This window comes from Anas acuta, chromosome 29, assembly GCF_963932015.1.
Source record: "Anas acuta chromosome 29, bAnaAcu1.1, whole genome shotgun sequence".
NCBI classification, from domain to species: domain Eukaryota; kingdom Metazoa; phylum Chordata; class Aves; order Anseriformes; family Anatidae; genus Anas; species Anas acuta.
In genome coordinates this window covers 3392452-3407448 of record NC_089007.1, presented here as the reverse complement: position 1 = coordinate 3407448, position 14997 = coordinate 3392452, and the positions used below count along the sequence as shown (strand labels likewise).

The 14997-nt window shown below is 51.5% G+C and overlaps 1 protein-coding gene across 2 annotated transcripts in view; it reads right to left on the bottom strand.

The window, feature by feature from the left end:
• BCDIN3D (BCDIN3 domain containing RNA methyltransferase) overlaps positions 1-13464 on the bottom strand; it is a 37928-nt gene extending 24464 nt beyond the window's left edge. The window contains exons 1-3 of one of the 2 annotated variants that reach the window (XR_011090332.1): positions 13227-13464; positions 11026-11764; positions 8413-8520 (exon numbers count right to left, since the gene is read on the bottom strand). Coding sequence is in view for 1 of the 2 variants with exons in the window: in XM_068663498.1 (XP_068519599.1) it covers positions 11159-11764; positions 13227-13418 (798 nt within the window). In the remaining variant the exon portion in view is untranslated. Of the gene's footprint in view, positions 1-8412; positions 8521-10505; positions 11765-13226 lie in introns of those variants that run through there. The other variant, XM_068663498.1, reaches the window with a different exon arrangement.
• Between the last annotated feature and the right edge of the window lie 1533 nt (positions 13465-14997).

Genomic DNA, 14997 nt, shown 5'->3' with positions numbered 1-14997 from the left:
CTTTCTAAAACCCCCTATCGTCATAGCTCCAATCCCGAGATTAACCTGGAGCAGGTCATTGACAGCACCAGCAGAACAGTTGTTGGGACCAGTATTGAAGATGTCCACAAGCAGCAGAGTAGGCAGATAAAAACTAACTCCAGCGTGCTTGTTCTCAGCACTATGCCATCACCTTGTTCCTGATTTATGCTGCTAATAATAGGCACTGGCATCTGTCCTTTCTCTGCCAGCTTAAACCCAAGAGGAAGTAAAATTTCAGTGAACCTTGACAACAGCAGCACAGTGGGCCTGGAGTCCCTGGGGAGCTCATGGGAGATGGACTGGGCCCCTCTGGGAGTTACTTTTGTGCCAATTCCTCTGCAATTTACTGGGAAGTCTTGAGCTTTCTGCAAACCATCCCAGCCATGCAAAGAATGGGGTGGGAATGTTTTGACATAGTCTTGGATCAGTTACAGATCCCACCCAGCTGTGTCCACGCTCACCTTCTAATGCTCTCTGCCCTCTTGTTTCCCAGCAACATTAAGCAGAGGGCGATTCAGATAGCCTAACGCTGCTCCGAAGAGACATGGGGAGCTGCTACAGAAACACTACCACTATAGAATTGCCAAATTAAAAAAGAAAAATAGAAGAAACTGCCTACCAATTGCTGCTTGGAAAGGAGGGAGGGCAAAGCCCATAGGGGGTTCTTCCTTCTTCAGCACTTTGGAATTTCATAGATAACACTGCAAGGAACAAACACTGCACAGCTCAGGGTGAATACGCACGGCTGTCAGGCCCAGACACAATCTGTGCATGTGAATGAGCATCTGAGGCTACACCTGCATCTGTTCGCGTGTGCACAAAGACACCAATGTGCACAGATGCCTGTGGAAGCAACTCTAAACCCCAGCACTTGTGTGCATGGGCTGCCGAGCTCACCTCTGGGCAATGCCCCCAGTTAACTGGAAGGCTAAGGAGAGACTTGGCCTGGCAGCAAGGAAAGGGGAATGCTTGGGGCAGGTCCTGGCTGTTGGTTAGAGGTAAAAGAAGAACAGAAAGGCCCCAGATTAGCCTGGAGTGAATTCCCTTTCGCAGTATTAAGTGTACTTTGCACCTCTAGCTGCTAAGTAGAAGGGACAAAAACATTCCACCCTCACCAAGCACAAAACCCCCCCAAAAAAAAACTAACAGATGCAGAGTTTGTGCCACCTGAACAGAGGCATTCAGCAGCAGATTCTCCATAGGGTAAGCGAATCCTTGGGTACATCCCTAACTTCACTAACACAGATCCTCACCTCCCTGGGGTAGCTCAGCTCCAGCTCCCATTACTCCATGTTTGCTGCAGCTGAGGTCAGAACCACGGCTGACTACATTCCCTTATTCTTTGGTGAAACCCTCCACTGTAAAAAAATAAAATAACAAAAACAAGATCTTCCTACGCTTTCAGAGGAAACAGCTGCTTTTTGCAGAGCAGAACAGACGTGTCTAATGCATATGTACACAACTGCCCCCGTTCTCGGTGTTTATCAGCTAAGAAGCCTTGCAGAATCACATTTGTTTAGTCTGGGGTGAGATCCAAGTCCAGCTTCAGATGTGGATCTATGTTTCACAACTGGCCTCTGCTTGTCTAACGCACAACACCAGCCACACCAACTGAACAAAAACCTGCAAGGTTTAATGGACCTTTGGACCCAGAGCTCATCTGCTGAGCTAAGGGGGTTGCACTGATACAAAACCTGGTGAAGGTGCCTGAAGCAGCTCTGCGGGGCTCCTTTCAGCTCTCAGACACAGCTGAGAGCTTTCCTGAATCCACAGGACTGTGTTAAGTTGGCAGCAGTGACCAAATACACCTGGCGAACCACGACAGGCAAGACAGAAAGACCAGGAGCAACTTTGGTGCTCCTAACAGCAACAAGGAGTATAGCTAGGGATGTTTGGGAACAAGCAGCCCCCTGCACACTCCCCCCCATGTTCCCCAGCCCAGGGGAATCCTGCTCTGAAGCCGGGAGAGCAATCGGGGCAGGCAGACAGCCCTTGGGCTGGGGAACCTCAGGAGAGGCAGCCAGCTCAGGCTTCTCTTTCCACCTCGCTGGGAAAGGACAATGCCATGGGGCCGCCCAGCCCCAGAGGGCTTTGTCAGCATTGTTTGCAGCACCCAGCAGCCTGCCGGCCCCACCTGGCGCTTCCCTTTGTGCATTTGCTGAGCTCTGATCTTACGGCGTCCATTGCCGTGGGGAGGGAACTGCCTGCAAGCAGGGCAGACAGCTCCAACCTACTTTCGCAGGTTTTGCGCAGGAGGCAAATCTCGTAGGCTTCAAAGCTCCCACATCAGCAAATTGTCTGACGAGCATCTTCCCTGACGTCTTGTCAAAGAAATGCCAGAGTGAGGGAAGTGGAGAGGTGTTCTCTCCTACATGGGGGTGCCCGGCCTCTGGGCTACGTTCAGGAACGGCTCTGCTGCTGCTCCTTTCCTTTCCCCAAGCCCCTCAGGCACAGCTCGGTCTGCTCCTTGCCACCTTCACTGCCCCCCGTCCCTGTTTTGCCATCGGGCAACCACAGTGCAGGTGTCTCTGCCCCACAGCAGGTGGGAATGCAAAGCAGTTCCTGCGATGGGGTGAAATGGGTCATTCTCCTGCCTTATCACACAGCCAAATTTGTATTTCTGTTACGTGATATCCGTAGACGTTATCACAGGGAGAGGAATCAGGACGAGCTTCTCTCCATTACCTCTAAGGGATCTGACGGCCTGAAGCTGAGCATCAGTGGGACTTGATGGTCTTAGAGGTCTTTTCCAACCTAACTAATTCTATGGTTCTGTGTAAGAGCCCAAGGCTGTGAGACTGCCCTGAGATGATGTTGCACCAGGGGCTGCAGCAGCAGCTGACGGGCTCAGGGCACCCACCTAAAATCAGAGCAGGGAGTTGATGGGAACCAGGTCCTGAGTCAGTTGGCTGCTCTGCTGAGCACAGCCCTGACCACCACCAACCTGCTTCTGCAGGGAACATGAGGCCCTCCGTAAATCCCCCCGTACCCTCCTGGTATTCGTCTGCTCTCCTCCCTGTCCCTGCACACACCCCCGCACACACACACCACTAACAGGTTTACTAGCAGCTTTACGAGCATTTACACACTCCATAAAGCATTCTCTTTGCCTTGCAGTTGTGCCAGCTCTTTGTAAATCCTTAATACTCTTCCTTTTGAAGCTGGAAGAGAACCAGGCCGCTTCTACCAGTACTCCTCATGGCAGCTTATAGCTCGCAACTCCTTAAAAAGACTTTCCTCCCTTTCCCCAAACCTCTACCCTTCTGAGTCATGCTCCACACAATGCCTGAAGTCAGCACTTCACACAAACCAGCTGAAGCTGGTCGCTGGAAAAAACGCAGACACACACATACACAGCACAGAACAGCTACCAGCTGGGACCTGCAGCCTTGGCAAAGAGCAGAGCGAGTTTGCTGGTGACAGCACCAGCTAGAAACGCAGATCAAGAGAGAACACGGAGGAGCAGAGCAGCTCTCCGCTCTCCGCCTCCCCCCAAGGCAAGGATCAGTGTTTGGGACACCAACCAGTCACCTGGGAGACTGGCGAGGGGGGGAGAAGGACCTCGCACGGGCCTGTTTTCCCTTTGCATTATATTCAACCTACAGCTCAGGTAAATGGGTCCTTTAACGAGCCGGGGCTGGGAATCCCCCCAGATCAGTTCTGCACTGATGTTATTCAAGGTCAGATGAGACTGAGCCACCAACCTTCCTACTTCCAGCACCGACAGTACCATCCGCAGGAGAAAAGAGCTCATGAAAGCAGGGCCAGGAGGTGCCCCGGGAATATCTCATTTGATTCCCAAGTCTCCTCCGCCTTCACTCTCCTTTTCTTCCTCCCATCTTCAAAGCAGCTCCAAGTCTCACCGCTCCTGTGAGGTCCCCGCTTCCTCTCGCTAAGCAGAGCCTTTCAGACAGTATCTCTGCTACTCGAGGCCCAATGCTTTATTGCACATTTCAATGCCATCAGGTTCAACCACTCTGCTCCCAGGTGGCTTTGCTGTGCAGGCACAGTTTGCCTTGAGCGCTGCCACAGGACATCACAGAAGCCAGACCATGCTGGAAAGTCCTGCAGAAAGGCCTGAGGAGCAGGGGTTGTTTGAGGCATGGCAGGAAAAAAGTGTTCTCACAGGTCAGCATGACTGCCCTGATCCAAGGCTGTGCACGGAGGTGGTCTGCAGTGGCCTCAGAAAGGATCTAGGGCAAACAGAAGGCAGCTCTCCTCTCCATCGTTTTTCCTGTGCACCAACAGTTGCTAAAAAAGTAGGAAAAGACTAAGCAACATCTGCTTACAGAATGGCTAAGAAAAACAGAGTTAAAACTCCACCTGAGTCAGTAAGGAATGCACAGCAGGTCCCGCTCTAGGGGCTGGAGGACAATAAATAATTCAGCATCTGCCCTACTTCGCCTCCCTGGACAAGGAGTCAGCGCTGGTCAGGCTGGGAATGTCCAGAACGCAGCGGTTACTCCAGCAGATCAGTCCCAGCAGATCCAAGAGCCCGGATAATTGTCCCCACACACATTCCTGAAAAGCCCTGGCTACTTTCAAACAGTGCCCCACTAATTCCCTTGCTCCATGAGCTGGCTGCAATTAGCGTAACGCGGCGGAAGCCACGCAGAGCAGACCTCCTGCCCCAGTATCACGGCTGCAGAAGGGGACTGATGCTCTCGGGGGGTGACCAACCCCAGGTCCCACACAGGGGAACTCACACCCAGTTCCCCTGCACCTTTTTATGCAGGTCTCTTGCTCCAGTGGGACACAAAGATGACGGCTGCACTAGGAGGGCACGTCAAAACCTTCGCCCTCCCATCAGCGTTACCCACAGAGGACACACAAAGTCCTCACGTGCAAGCAGGGGTCGCTGCCCTCGCACCAGCCAGCTCCGAGATGGGCCTTTCCCACCACCATCTCCCATGCCTGCGACAGGGATCTTCCAGGAGGCAATGGAGATTAAAGGGACACTGGGAAAGAGTTGAGCAGTCTCAAGGGGCAGCCAGGAGAGGAGCCGCCCTGCTTGCTTCCTTTTGATCTCCCCAGAGAACACCACGGAGCTGCCCTTCTCTTTTGATGTGTCACCCTGCAGCTTGTTCTCCCGCAGCAGGGCAGGCCTGTTGCAGCACGACTGCTTCTGGATTTCAGCTGCTGGGGTAACAAAGCTGCATTTCAGCAGCTTCTGTACTTTTCACAGACTTCAGGCTCTGGGCTGACCCCAGGGGTGGAGGGGAACCGAGAAGGCCGAGGAGGGACACCACCCTCAAACTGAGCTCTAAATCCTTGTCACTCACATGGCAGACGCAGAAATTGCTACTGCAACAATAAAATAGAATGACTTCACCTGGCACCACGAAGCACCCCATGCCAGGTAGATGATCTGCAGTGCCATGCCTAGTCTTTGGCCCAGTTAAATAAACGTCTTTCAAACTGATTAAAAATGGATTCTGCCATGGAAGCATGAGGAAGATCCCTCCTTCCCTTCCCTGCTTGACAGGAGTTCAGAAAACTGTGCTGCTCTGAAAACATCACCCCTCAAAATAAAGCCTTCTGCCTTGTTGAAGACCCAAGGATGAAGCAGTTTTATTGCAACCCAGGATAAAAATCCATCCAGCTGATAACATGCACGTTGTAAGCTAGATCTGCAACCACTCGAACTCGGATTGTCGGGTTGACACAGATCACATCTGCACAGCACTTGATACTCAGAGCTCAGGAGCTTAGCACACAGATCTGAGGTTATCCCTCCCTGTGAAATAAAGGGCACAAGATGACAAGCCCGAGGAAAGCAGCAGCTCACCTAAGTCCTGCAGCCAGCTGGTGGCAAGGCCAAGAAAGGAACCCACATTTCCCACCCTAGAGCCAAGGTCTTTTAGACGTGACCACCTTCAGTCCTTGTCAAAGCAGTATAAGCTTACTCCGAGCCCAGACCAGACCCCAAGCTTTCTCCTTTAAATTCAAGACCCCTGTGGACTCCAAGCCCAGTGGGTGACCCAGCTCCGGCAGGACACCGGCCCAGAATTAACTCCAAGGAACTCCAGCGTGAGCTGATAAGAGGTTTGTTGGGAAGCCAGAGCTCCTGCCCATGTTAGCACAAGTGAATCTAATGGAGAAGCTGAGGTGTCTGGAGTGAAACCCTAAAGGCTTCGGCGTGAGCCCAGTGGCCGGACAGACTCCCCACACACCACGTATCTGCCTGTAACCTTCTCCAGTAGGTCCAGAGAGACTGCATCTAAGCCTCCGGGACTCAAAGAGTCCATTCTCGCCTAGTCATCAGACTTGAGTGTACGTGGCTAAGCCGCATCCATTCCCCAAACCAACAGGACACCAGGAAGTGCACAGCTGATCTTTTTGTTCCCCTCTGACCTCCTCTGACCTACCAAGGGCTCCTCATTTGCAACTAGGCCAAACAAGAACAGCCCTCAGCACAAGTCCAGGGCCCTGACTCCTTGGATTTGCAGCTGGTCTCCCCTGCAGGACCTCTCCAAGTCTGCCAAAGGGGATCAGTTTCCTCACACCACCAGCAAATCAAAACAAAAAGCAAGGGAACTGGCTCACACCTGGGAGAGAAAAGGTATCGTGTTTGTTTTGTGGCTGCTCTTTTCTCAGGTTTACAGCATGCCAGGAACAGATGCCCATGCTTCTTGGGGTTGACACTTCTCACTTTTCTCCTTTAATTCACAGGCAACAAAGTTCCAGGAAGAACAAGAAAGAACTTGCTCTCAGCTGAGCAAAGGAAATCCGAAAATCTGCAGCTTCTGCCCTACAAGCCTGTAGTGACAAGTTGCTGGGTTTCCAGCTAGAGGAAGCTGCTTATGGGAGCAGACACACTGCTGCCAGCTCTCAGTTCCTAAGCTTGGTTCCTCCGCTCCTGGGCTGGTCACACATTCTGGGGAAAGTAGAATTAGACCATTTTTAAACCCTGTCACCATTTAGAAATGCTGAGGAACAGCACTTGCAAGGCTGTCAAAATCTACGTGCGCAATAATGGAAGCAGGCTGCAGGGAGATAGGTGTTTACAACAGTCATTTGATCTGGCAGCTGTTAACGTTAAACTGATAAAGCCGCTGCTATTGCACCACATTTAAGCACTAAATTCTTCCCCGCTCAGTGAATCCCTTGTTCTCACCCAGCACAAGAATCTAGGAGACAGAAAACTGTCTCAGCATAAAAGTTAAAAAAATAAAAGCTAATTTAAAAAAGGCCCTCTCGCTTACTCCATCCAAGTCTTACATCCTACAAAGGCTGGAAGCCTCAGCAGAATCACCCAGAAACTGGCACCTTTGTGCTCCCTGCCCAACTTTCATGCTGGCCTGCTCAGGACTCAATGCTTTACCTCTGCTGTCTAGATTGTTCCATCCAAGGAAGCAGGATAATTAAGTGTGACTTGCTACACAGCAGTGGTGTGAGACTTAATTAGTCAGAACACTTTGAACGTACAGTACCTAATTAATATCTGAAGTGGCTGCAGTGATTATTAGGAACAATGGCATAGCTCACAGCTGATGATACAGCTCAGCTCATCAGTATTTTTCATTCTGAAAAGTGCTGTGCAAACACCCAGCCAGTTCTCCCCATCAGGAATCTCCACGTTGGTGGGTGGATATCGAGCTCATGTCAGGGATGGAAAAACTGAGGTGAGATCTGATGGGGCCCAGCAACAAACCTCAGAGCCTGGGAACTTGACAAAGCACTCGTGTGGGAACTCCCTGCTTGCTGCTGAGGTGGCACAGGGCACCATCCCGCCAGTCCCACCCCAGTGCCACGCACCATTTTGCACCTGCCTGGGAACGCTCACCCACATGTGCTCCGTGTAAGGGGTGAATTCAGCAGGCTCCTGTAGGCGACCATGGGGCTGGAGCCATGGGTAGGAGGCAGCAAGCAGGACCTCCCCGTTACCCTCCTGGTGAGCAGGCGCACGCACACACACACACACCCCTGTGACACAAAATGAGTGAGCTGAGTGGCAAAGGGACCTAGATGGCAGCGCTGCCTGATGCCATAAGCTCCTGGCTGAGTAATGAAAGCACATTTGCATCTCCCTTGTTTTAGCAGCAGCCACCAGGCTGGCCCCATCCTCGTGTCACAGAGATGAGCGAGCAGGACTCCCAGCAGAGGCCTCTGTGCCATCCCTTACCCCCAGTACCCCGAGTTCTACGTGGCTAGCCACCCCCACCACCTCAACCAAGCGACGGACACCTCCCTTTCCCCATCTGTACAAAGAACTCTGCACCCAACTCTGCAAAGTGCTCTGAGCAATATGGAGCAGGAGTGTTGGTCTTGACCCTCACCTTTCCCTTTCGTAGGTTCTACCTTCAGGAGCCCTGAGAACACCTTTTAACCACACTGCAAAACGCAGAGAGTATCGTATATTAAAAAAATACAAATCATCCAGAGCCTTACATAAGTTCTGCGGCTGAGATCCACAGGCTTTCTTCTGCTGCTGTGTCATGGAGCTGGGTCCCACCTGTCTCATCTTGTGACAGCTTCCTGCAGAGCAGAAGCAGCAAGCTGAAAAGAAAAGAGATTATTTTATTGTTTTTTTTTTGAATACTGTTTGCTAAAGGACTGACTCCAGTCTAAGCTACTCAATATCTCAAGAAATACAGAGATTTGTGTTGACATTATTTTGAGTTGTGTTTGTGGCAATATCTGAAGAACAGAACCAAAACATACTGCTGTGCCAGAGTCAAACAGAGCTGCTTTTGGAGCTCTGCCATTTCTGAGACAGTTGGACATATTGATATTAGCAATTTAATAGTCCAGACTTGAGACAGATAAGAAGTCATCACACTGTTATATACACACCAGGCTGGTTTGCAGGTCTGTACACAGCCAACATAGAAAGGCTGAAAGAAAAAAAAAAAAAAAGAAAAAAACACCATTCTGTTAACAATGAGCAGCCCACAGGGATCACCCAGGCAGATACTGATCTATCACTCAGCGCAGAAGGAACATAAACCAGGCTCTCTTTGAAGAGGAAGGACGTTCCAGACGGCGCAGGGAAAGTCTCCTGGGTGTAATTCTTTGGGTTGTCTACCTTCCTAGAAACTCCACAAACAATTTTTCACAAACTGTGCAATTCCCCATGCAGAAACGAAGAGCAGAAAGCCCTGCTCACCCCTTTAAACTCGAGTGCTGAACAGATACACTCCAGGTCTGTTTTCTAAATATTTCAGAGTTCCCAGAGAACCGCAGCTGATATTGACACAACCTAACAAAAACATCTCAAGGACTGGGGCCACGGGATGCGCGATGCTGCAGTGCCATCAGCCGTGCAGGGCAGGGAACAGCACCTAAGCAGAGGGAAGGGGAGGCTGAGCCGCCTCCGTGCTGGGTGAGCCAACAGCCCTGCAGGCAGCGGAGCTCACCCGTAGGTGAGTGAGTGGCAGATGAGGTGCTTAATTACCGAAGTGATAAATGTTATTTATATGTAACGTGAGAGAGAGAGAGCAGGCGCTTGGGTGAACCCTCAGGAAAATATGTGAGGAATTGATTTTCCCTCCCCTCCCACGAGGGTAGTAAAAGCAGCGCAGACTTTTAAAGTCTTTTTTAAGAAAATTAACCACCACCAGCGGGTAGACACATGTGTTTGCAGCTGAGTGGGCTGAGGAACCCTCAGAAGAGCCTTCCTGACTCCTGGTGGGAGTGCCAAGTGTTTTCCTACAGAAGTAGCAGAGCACTGTGGAAACTGCATTTAGAAGAGCCTCAAAGCCTTCCTGTGGCCCTGCTCAGTCCCCTTACACACATGCACACACCCACATGAGCATTTTTTCCACAAATCCATTCATGGATCCCAGCGGCTTCTCATCCAGAATCCTGTGGGCAGCCAGGGAGAGCGCTCACACGCTTTGCTCTTTAATCAGATCATTATGGAGGAAATCAAACCATGAGAGTCAATAACCAGCGAGTCCCCGCCAGGACACACTGAGGTGCCCGGCGTTTCCCTGCCTGTACACACGGGCTCACCTGGGCACGAGAACTGCTAGACAAGAGCACCTCCTGGAGGAGCTGTCCTCCTCTCCAGCTTCCTGTGCCACAACGCTTCAGGCACAGAGCTGCGCTTCCCTCTCGTGAGGAAGCTGCGGGCCTCAGGAACTCGCAGGAGTCATCGGTTATCTATTTCTGCGTGTCACAGTACACTCATGGAAAGTTTGCGATCTGTTTGAACACCACCACAGAAGCATGACTCCTACTCACTACAAAAGCTCACAAAACCACTAACTAGGCATGAACAAAAGCCAGTCAGGAGATTAAGTGAAATTAAGCTAAATTAAGACATTTTGCTTAGGTGTTTTTTTAATGCTCTTTTCTAGATCTTACCGAATGATAGGAAACAACCCGAAGCTGTCACGCTTTAACCTTAGCCAAACACAGTACCTGAGCTGCAGGCTTACCAAAGTGTCATTTACACCTGCAAACACAAGGTAAACTCAGTTACCGGAGACCGCGCAGGTTAGAAGATAATGGGAGCAGAAAGATTAAAAAGCAAACAGTTCACTGATAAAGTTAATTTTTATTTTAAGGACATAATTACAAAGAGTTCTTCCTTTGTTACACACTCGCATGAATACATGCCCTACTATGGAAATCCTTCGGTCCAGAGATCACGCCACTGACAGCCACTCAAGCAGACTCCAGGAAGAGGTGCACGGGCTGCAGCCTGACCGAAATGTCAGCCAGACACGCTCTGAAGTGACCCAACTTGACCACGGCTGGTAAGCCAGGTTACATGCTTTCCCAAATTATTTTAGAGAGAAAATAAGACAAAAAGCAGGACAAACAGCACGTCACACAGGTGAATAGAAGTGTATTTGCCTTCCCTTTCCTCAGAAAGTTACGTAGACAAAAAACACAACAAAAAATGTGTTCTCCCTCCATCCAGGGCATACCCTTGGTACACACGGAAAGCACACATGGAGCAACTCTGGTTTCAAGAGCACTTTTTAGGAACAACGCCCTCGGAACCCACAAGGTCACCACATTTCTGCGGATGGAACAGAACCAAGCACACACCTGCCTCAAACTCCCTGGGGAGGTCAAGGTCTGACCCCGATCGGGAAGGAGGAATTCCTGCAGCTGTCTCTGTGCCCACTGCACGCCTCCTGGCCTGAGAGCTCAGGAACACGAGAGGCCATTTGTCGGTCACTTACGACCCCGAGGGCTCCCTGCCCTCTTGGTTTGAGCCGTTTGATTTAAAAAGCAAGAGGCTTCTGTCCCAGCTGGTGCTCCCGAAGCAGCACACCAGCTCCATTGCACAGTCCTTCGTCAGGATCTGTGTTATCCTCTCCGCCATGTCCCCGTTGATAGCAAGAGATCGGAAGTGATCGAAATCGTCCCTGCCCAGCTTCCGCAGGCGGCGGGCAGCAGCCCTGTAGCACTTCCAGGGCTGCGGCTCGATCAGCAGGTACTCGCACAGCGAGGAGAGGAAGGCCAGGAACTCCCTCAGGCCGCTATCCCCGTGGTGCAGGTGGATCCACATGGTGACAGACATGCAAAAGCCAATGTCAAAGGTGGAACGGCCAAAACGGCCCAGGTAGGAGCTGAGGAACGGCTCCCTGGAAGCTGAGTCCATGATGTCCAGGTTGGCAAAGGATATGGAGGCAGGGAAGGGGCTGCTCTGCCGAGCTCTCTCAATCAGCGCTGCATCAATGTCACAGCACAGAAGGTGCAGATCCTTCCCAGCTGCAGGCTGGTCCAGGCTGCTTTTGTCCTGAAGGCCGAGCAGATGCCTGTACAGAGCCACACTTAGCTCCTGCAGGAAGGAAAACAACAGGAGTTCACAGGGCCTGCACTGCCTCAGTCACCTCACCAAGCACATCGGGTCCCACTCCCAGCAGCAAGGTACAAGCACCAACTCAGAGCCTTCTCTTGATGAAGTCAGAGCAGTAAGCTCGCTGACAATCCTCCTTTCTGAAGGGAAAAGCAGCACAGCAGCCCTGACTACCAGAAAGCCTGCCAGAAATTGGAACTAAACCTGCATCACCCCTCCCGGGGGGTTTGCTGAGGAAAAAATTGAGTAAGGTGAATGGGTTTTACTAACACAAGTCCTGCTGAATCTCCCCATCCAATATCAAGGTATCACTGGTTTTCCTAGCTGAGCCTCAGAGCTCCCTAGCAAGACTTAGAGCTATTTATAATGCCTAATTAAGAATAAATGCATTTCTTACTCTCATGCTACAGGAAGAGACACTTCTTGACCATGAGACTGCAGCAAATAAGAATTAAGGAGAGTTTTCTTCTGAATTTCCCATTGCAGAGCGCGCCACTCAGTGGCAAGCATATTTATTTTTCATTAAAGGAGATTTGATGAAGTTCCTGAATGACACCAAGGAAAACTGCAGGTGCACCCAGCTCACGCAGGCAGGCAGTGCCCCCTAGTGGTGTCTCTGTATTTCAACAGAACTGGACTGGGAACATTTTTGCCTGACCTGCTCTGCGGGTTCATCTGAAGCAGGACCGAGGGTTGTCCTTGAGATAATGCCTTAGGCCTTCAAACAACCTGGCAGGGGGCTGGGGAAAGGAACCTGGGAGAGAGCAGCACGCACGTCCTCAAGCAGATCGGAGTTTCATCCTGAATGAGTAATTACTTCTAAGCTAAGTTTATAAAGTTTTGATCAGGAAAAATTATCTGTAAAACAGTTACATTAAATATTGCACCATTGTTCACCTGCACAACACTGCACAGCTGCACACCAAGAAGAGTCATGAGAAAAGTGTAAGAAGGCAAAGACAATGAACTGCCAAAGAAAGGAAATTCTAAGTATTCGCTAGCTTTGTCACAAAACCTTTGCAACCATGTGAGCAGGACACCAGCTTCACGCCCCTGTCTGACAGACAGGGGAGGTGATGCTATCAAGAGGGAACACGTTACAGGGTCTGGTTTCAGGCTCACCCAGCTCCCCTGCCCTCTCTGGTGCTTGGGACACCCACTGCAGGTGGGACACCACCGTTCCCCTTCAGCCTTTCCCTCCCCCCCCAGCCCCCCGCCAGCCCCCCAACCCCACCCCCAACCCCCGGACCCCCTCCCACCACCCCTCACCAGTATTTCCCTCACCACCCCCCATTCCCCTTCAGCCTTTCCCTCACCCCCCCAGTGCCCCAGACCATCCCAGCCCCCCCCCCCAGCACCCCCACCTCCCCCCCCCATCCCCCAGCCCAGGCCTCCCCCCCAACCTCCTCCTTCACCTCACAACTCCCCCCCATCGCCCCCTTACCCCCGAATTGCAGCCCACGTCGAGGCCCAGCAGCGGGCGAGCGGCCGCGGGGAAGAGCCGCCGCAAGAGGCCGCCGGGCAGGAGGCTGACGCGGGCCTCGGGCGGGTGGAAGCGGGAGTAGTTGGGGAAGTTGCCGTAGGGAGCAGCGCCGGGCTCCGGGCAGGGAAGGGGCGCGCTGCTGGGCGCCGCCATCTTGCCTCCCTACCGCGCGAGCGCCGGGCGCGGACCGAGCGGACGCAGAAAGGTTCCGGGGAAGAAAGGTTCCGGGGGGGGGGGAGGTCGCGCATGCGCACACCTGCTGCGGAGATGGGGGGGGGGGGGGTGGAGGGCCAAGGCCACTGGGGTTGTTCTCAGTCCTCCTAGCCCAGACTTTCCAGGTCCATTTGTGCGAAAAGAATTTGTAGAATTTTTGCTTTAAAAAAAAAAAGTGTCCAGTCCCTATCACACCAGAGGCCGAGGAAGGGCAGCATCCACCCCCGGGGTCACCTCTGGCCCTGCCACCTTTGCCCTTTGCCCTTTGCCCCGGCGTTGCCATGGTGCTGCCGAGGCCTGGGGCAGGGGCTCAGGCCCTGGGGGTTTCCCCAGCCTGGGGCACGTTGGTGGCAGGGCCCTGCAGGAGCCACCAGCTCCAACAGAGCACCCACAGCCAGGCTAATTAACCATAAAGTTCATTTCAGCTTCCCCCAGCATGGAAACCTGCCTGTGTGTGTGCAACCCTCGGGGGCAGCTCTCTGGTTTACAGAAGCTTTCACGAAATGTTATAAAGTGTTAGTTAAACAAATCAAAACACACCAACAAAACAAAAACAACAACAAAATGATCATCCTGGTATTGCTCCTGTCTGTAGATAGGTAGCTGGTGGGAGATTTCATAGAAGACCAAAAAAAAAAAAAAAAAAAAAAAAAGCCTGTAGTTAAAAAGAGGGGTAAAAGACTCCATCTCCACCAGGGGGAAGGTTTTAGGAGAACCTGGGTTCATTTCACACTCCGATGTTAGCTGTTGTTACAGCATGAGGAGCAGAGGGCGCCAGGAGCTCAGAAACGGAGGCAAGCGCCAGAGCCGAGGTTGGGCCCTTGTGTTTGGCTCCTGCCATGGGAAAAACAAGCAGAGATCTGCAGGAAGTCTCCATCCTCGACACACCTTAATCATGAAAGGGAAAGAAGACGGGAAGAAGGACAAAAATATATATATTCCCTTCCTCTTGTGCAAGAGGATTTTTTAATTTTTTTTTTAAGGTTTCCCCTGAATCTTTCTGGCTGCAATTAGGGCCCCTAAATTCTTGTCCTCTTTGCTATAGGCATGCGAAGCAGCTTGATACCTTCCTCTTTCTGACATCCATCACACACTGATGAATCTCTCTACCTCCTCCTTTCTTCCACATCCCACCTCTACGTGGTCACATTACACTTACAACTTTAGGCCAAATGAATGTTTGCCATATTCCTCAAGAGTCAAGTGTTGAAATTGGACAGAATCATCAGCCTTTTATTCCATTTTTGTTAATTACAGGAGCAGCTAAGCTTAAGTTATCCAACACAACAACACAAAATATTTTATTGCTGCAGAAAAATGCATCTGTGGGCTGTACCTCACTGTTTAGCCATGCTTTTTAGGAGACAAAATCTCACGCCTGCCTTTTGGGCATAGCTTCTTCTAAGGAGCAGAGATCTGTCACAACAAGATGCTGCAGCTGGTATTGCTCTCCTCTGGCAGCCTGGACTAATCCATGGCTGATGGAGAGAGAGAGATTTCACCGCCCAGTGTAGGCATT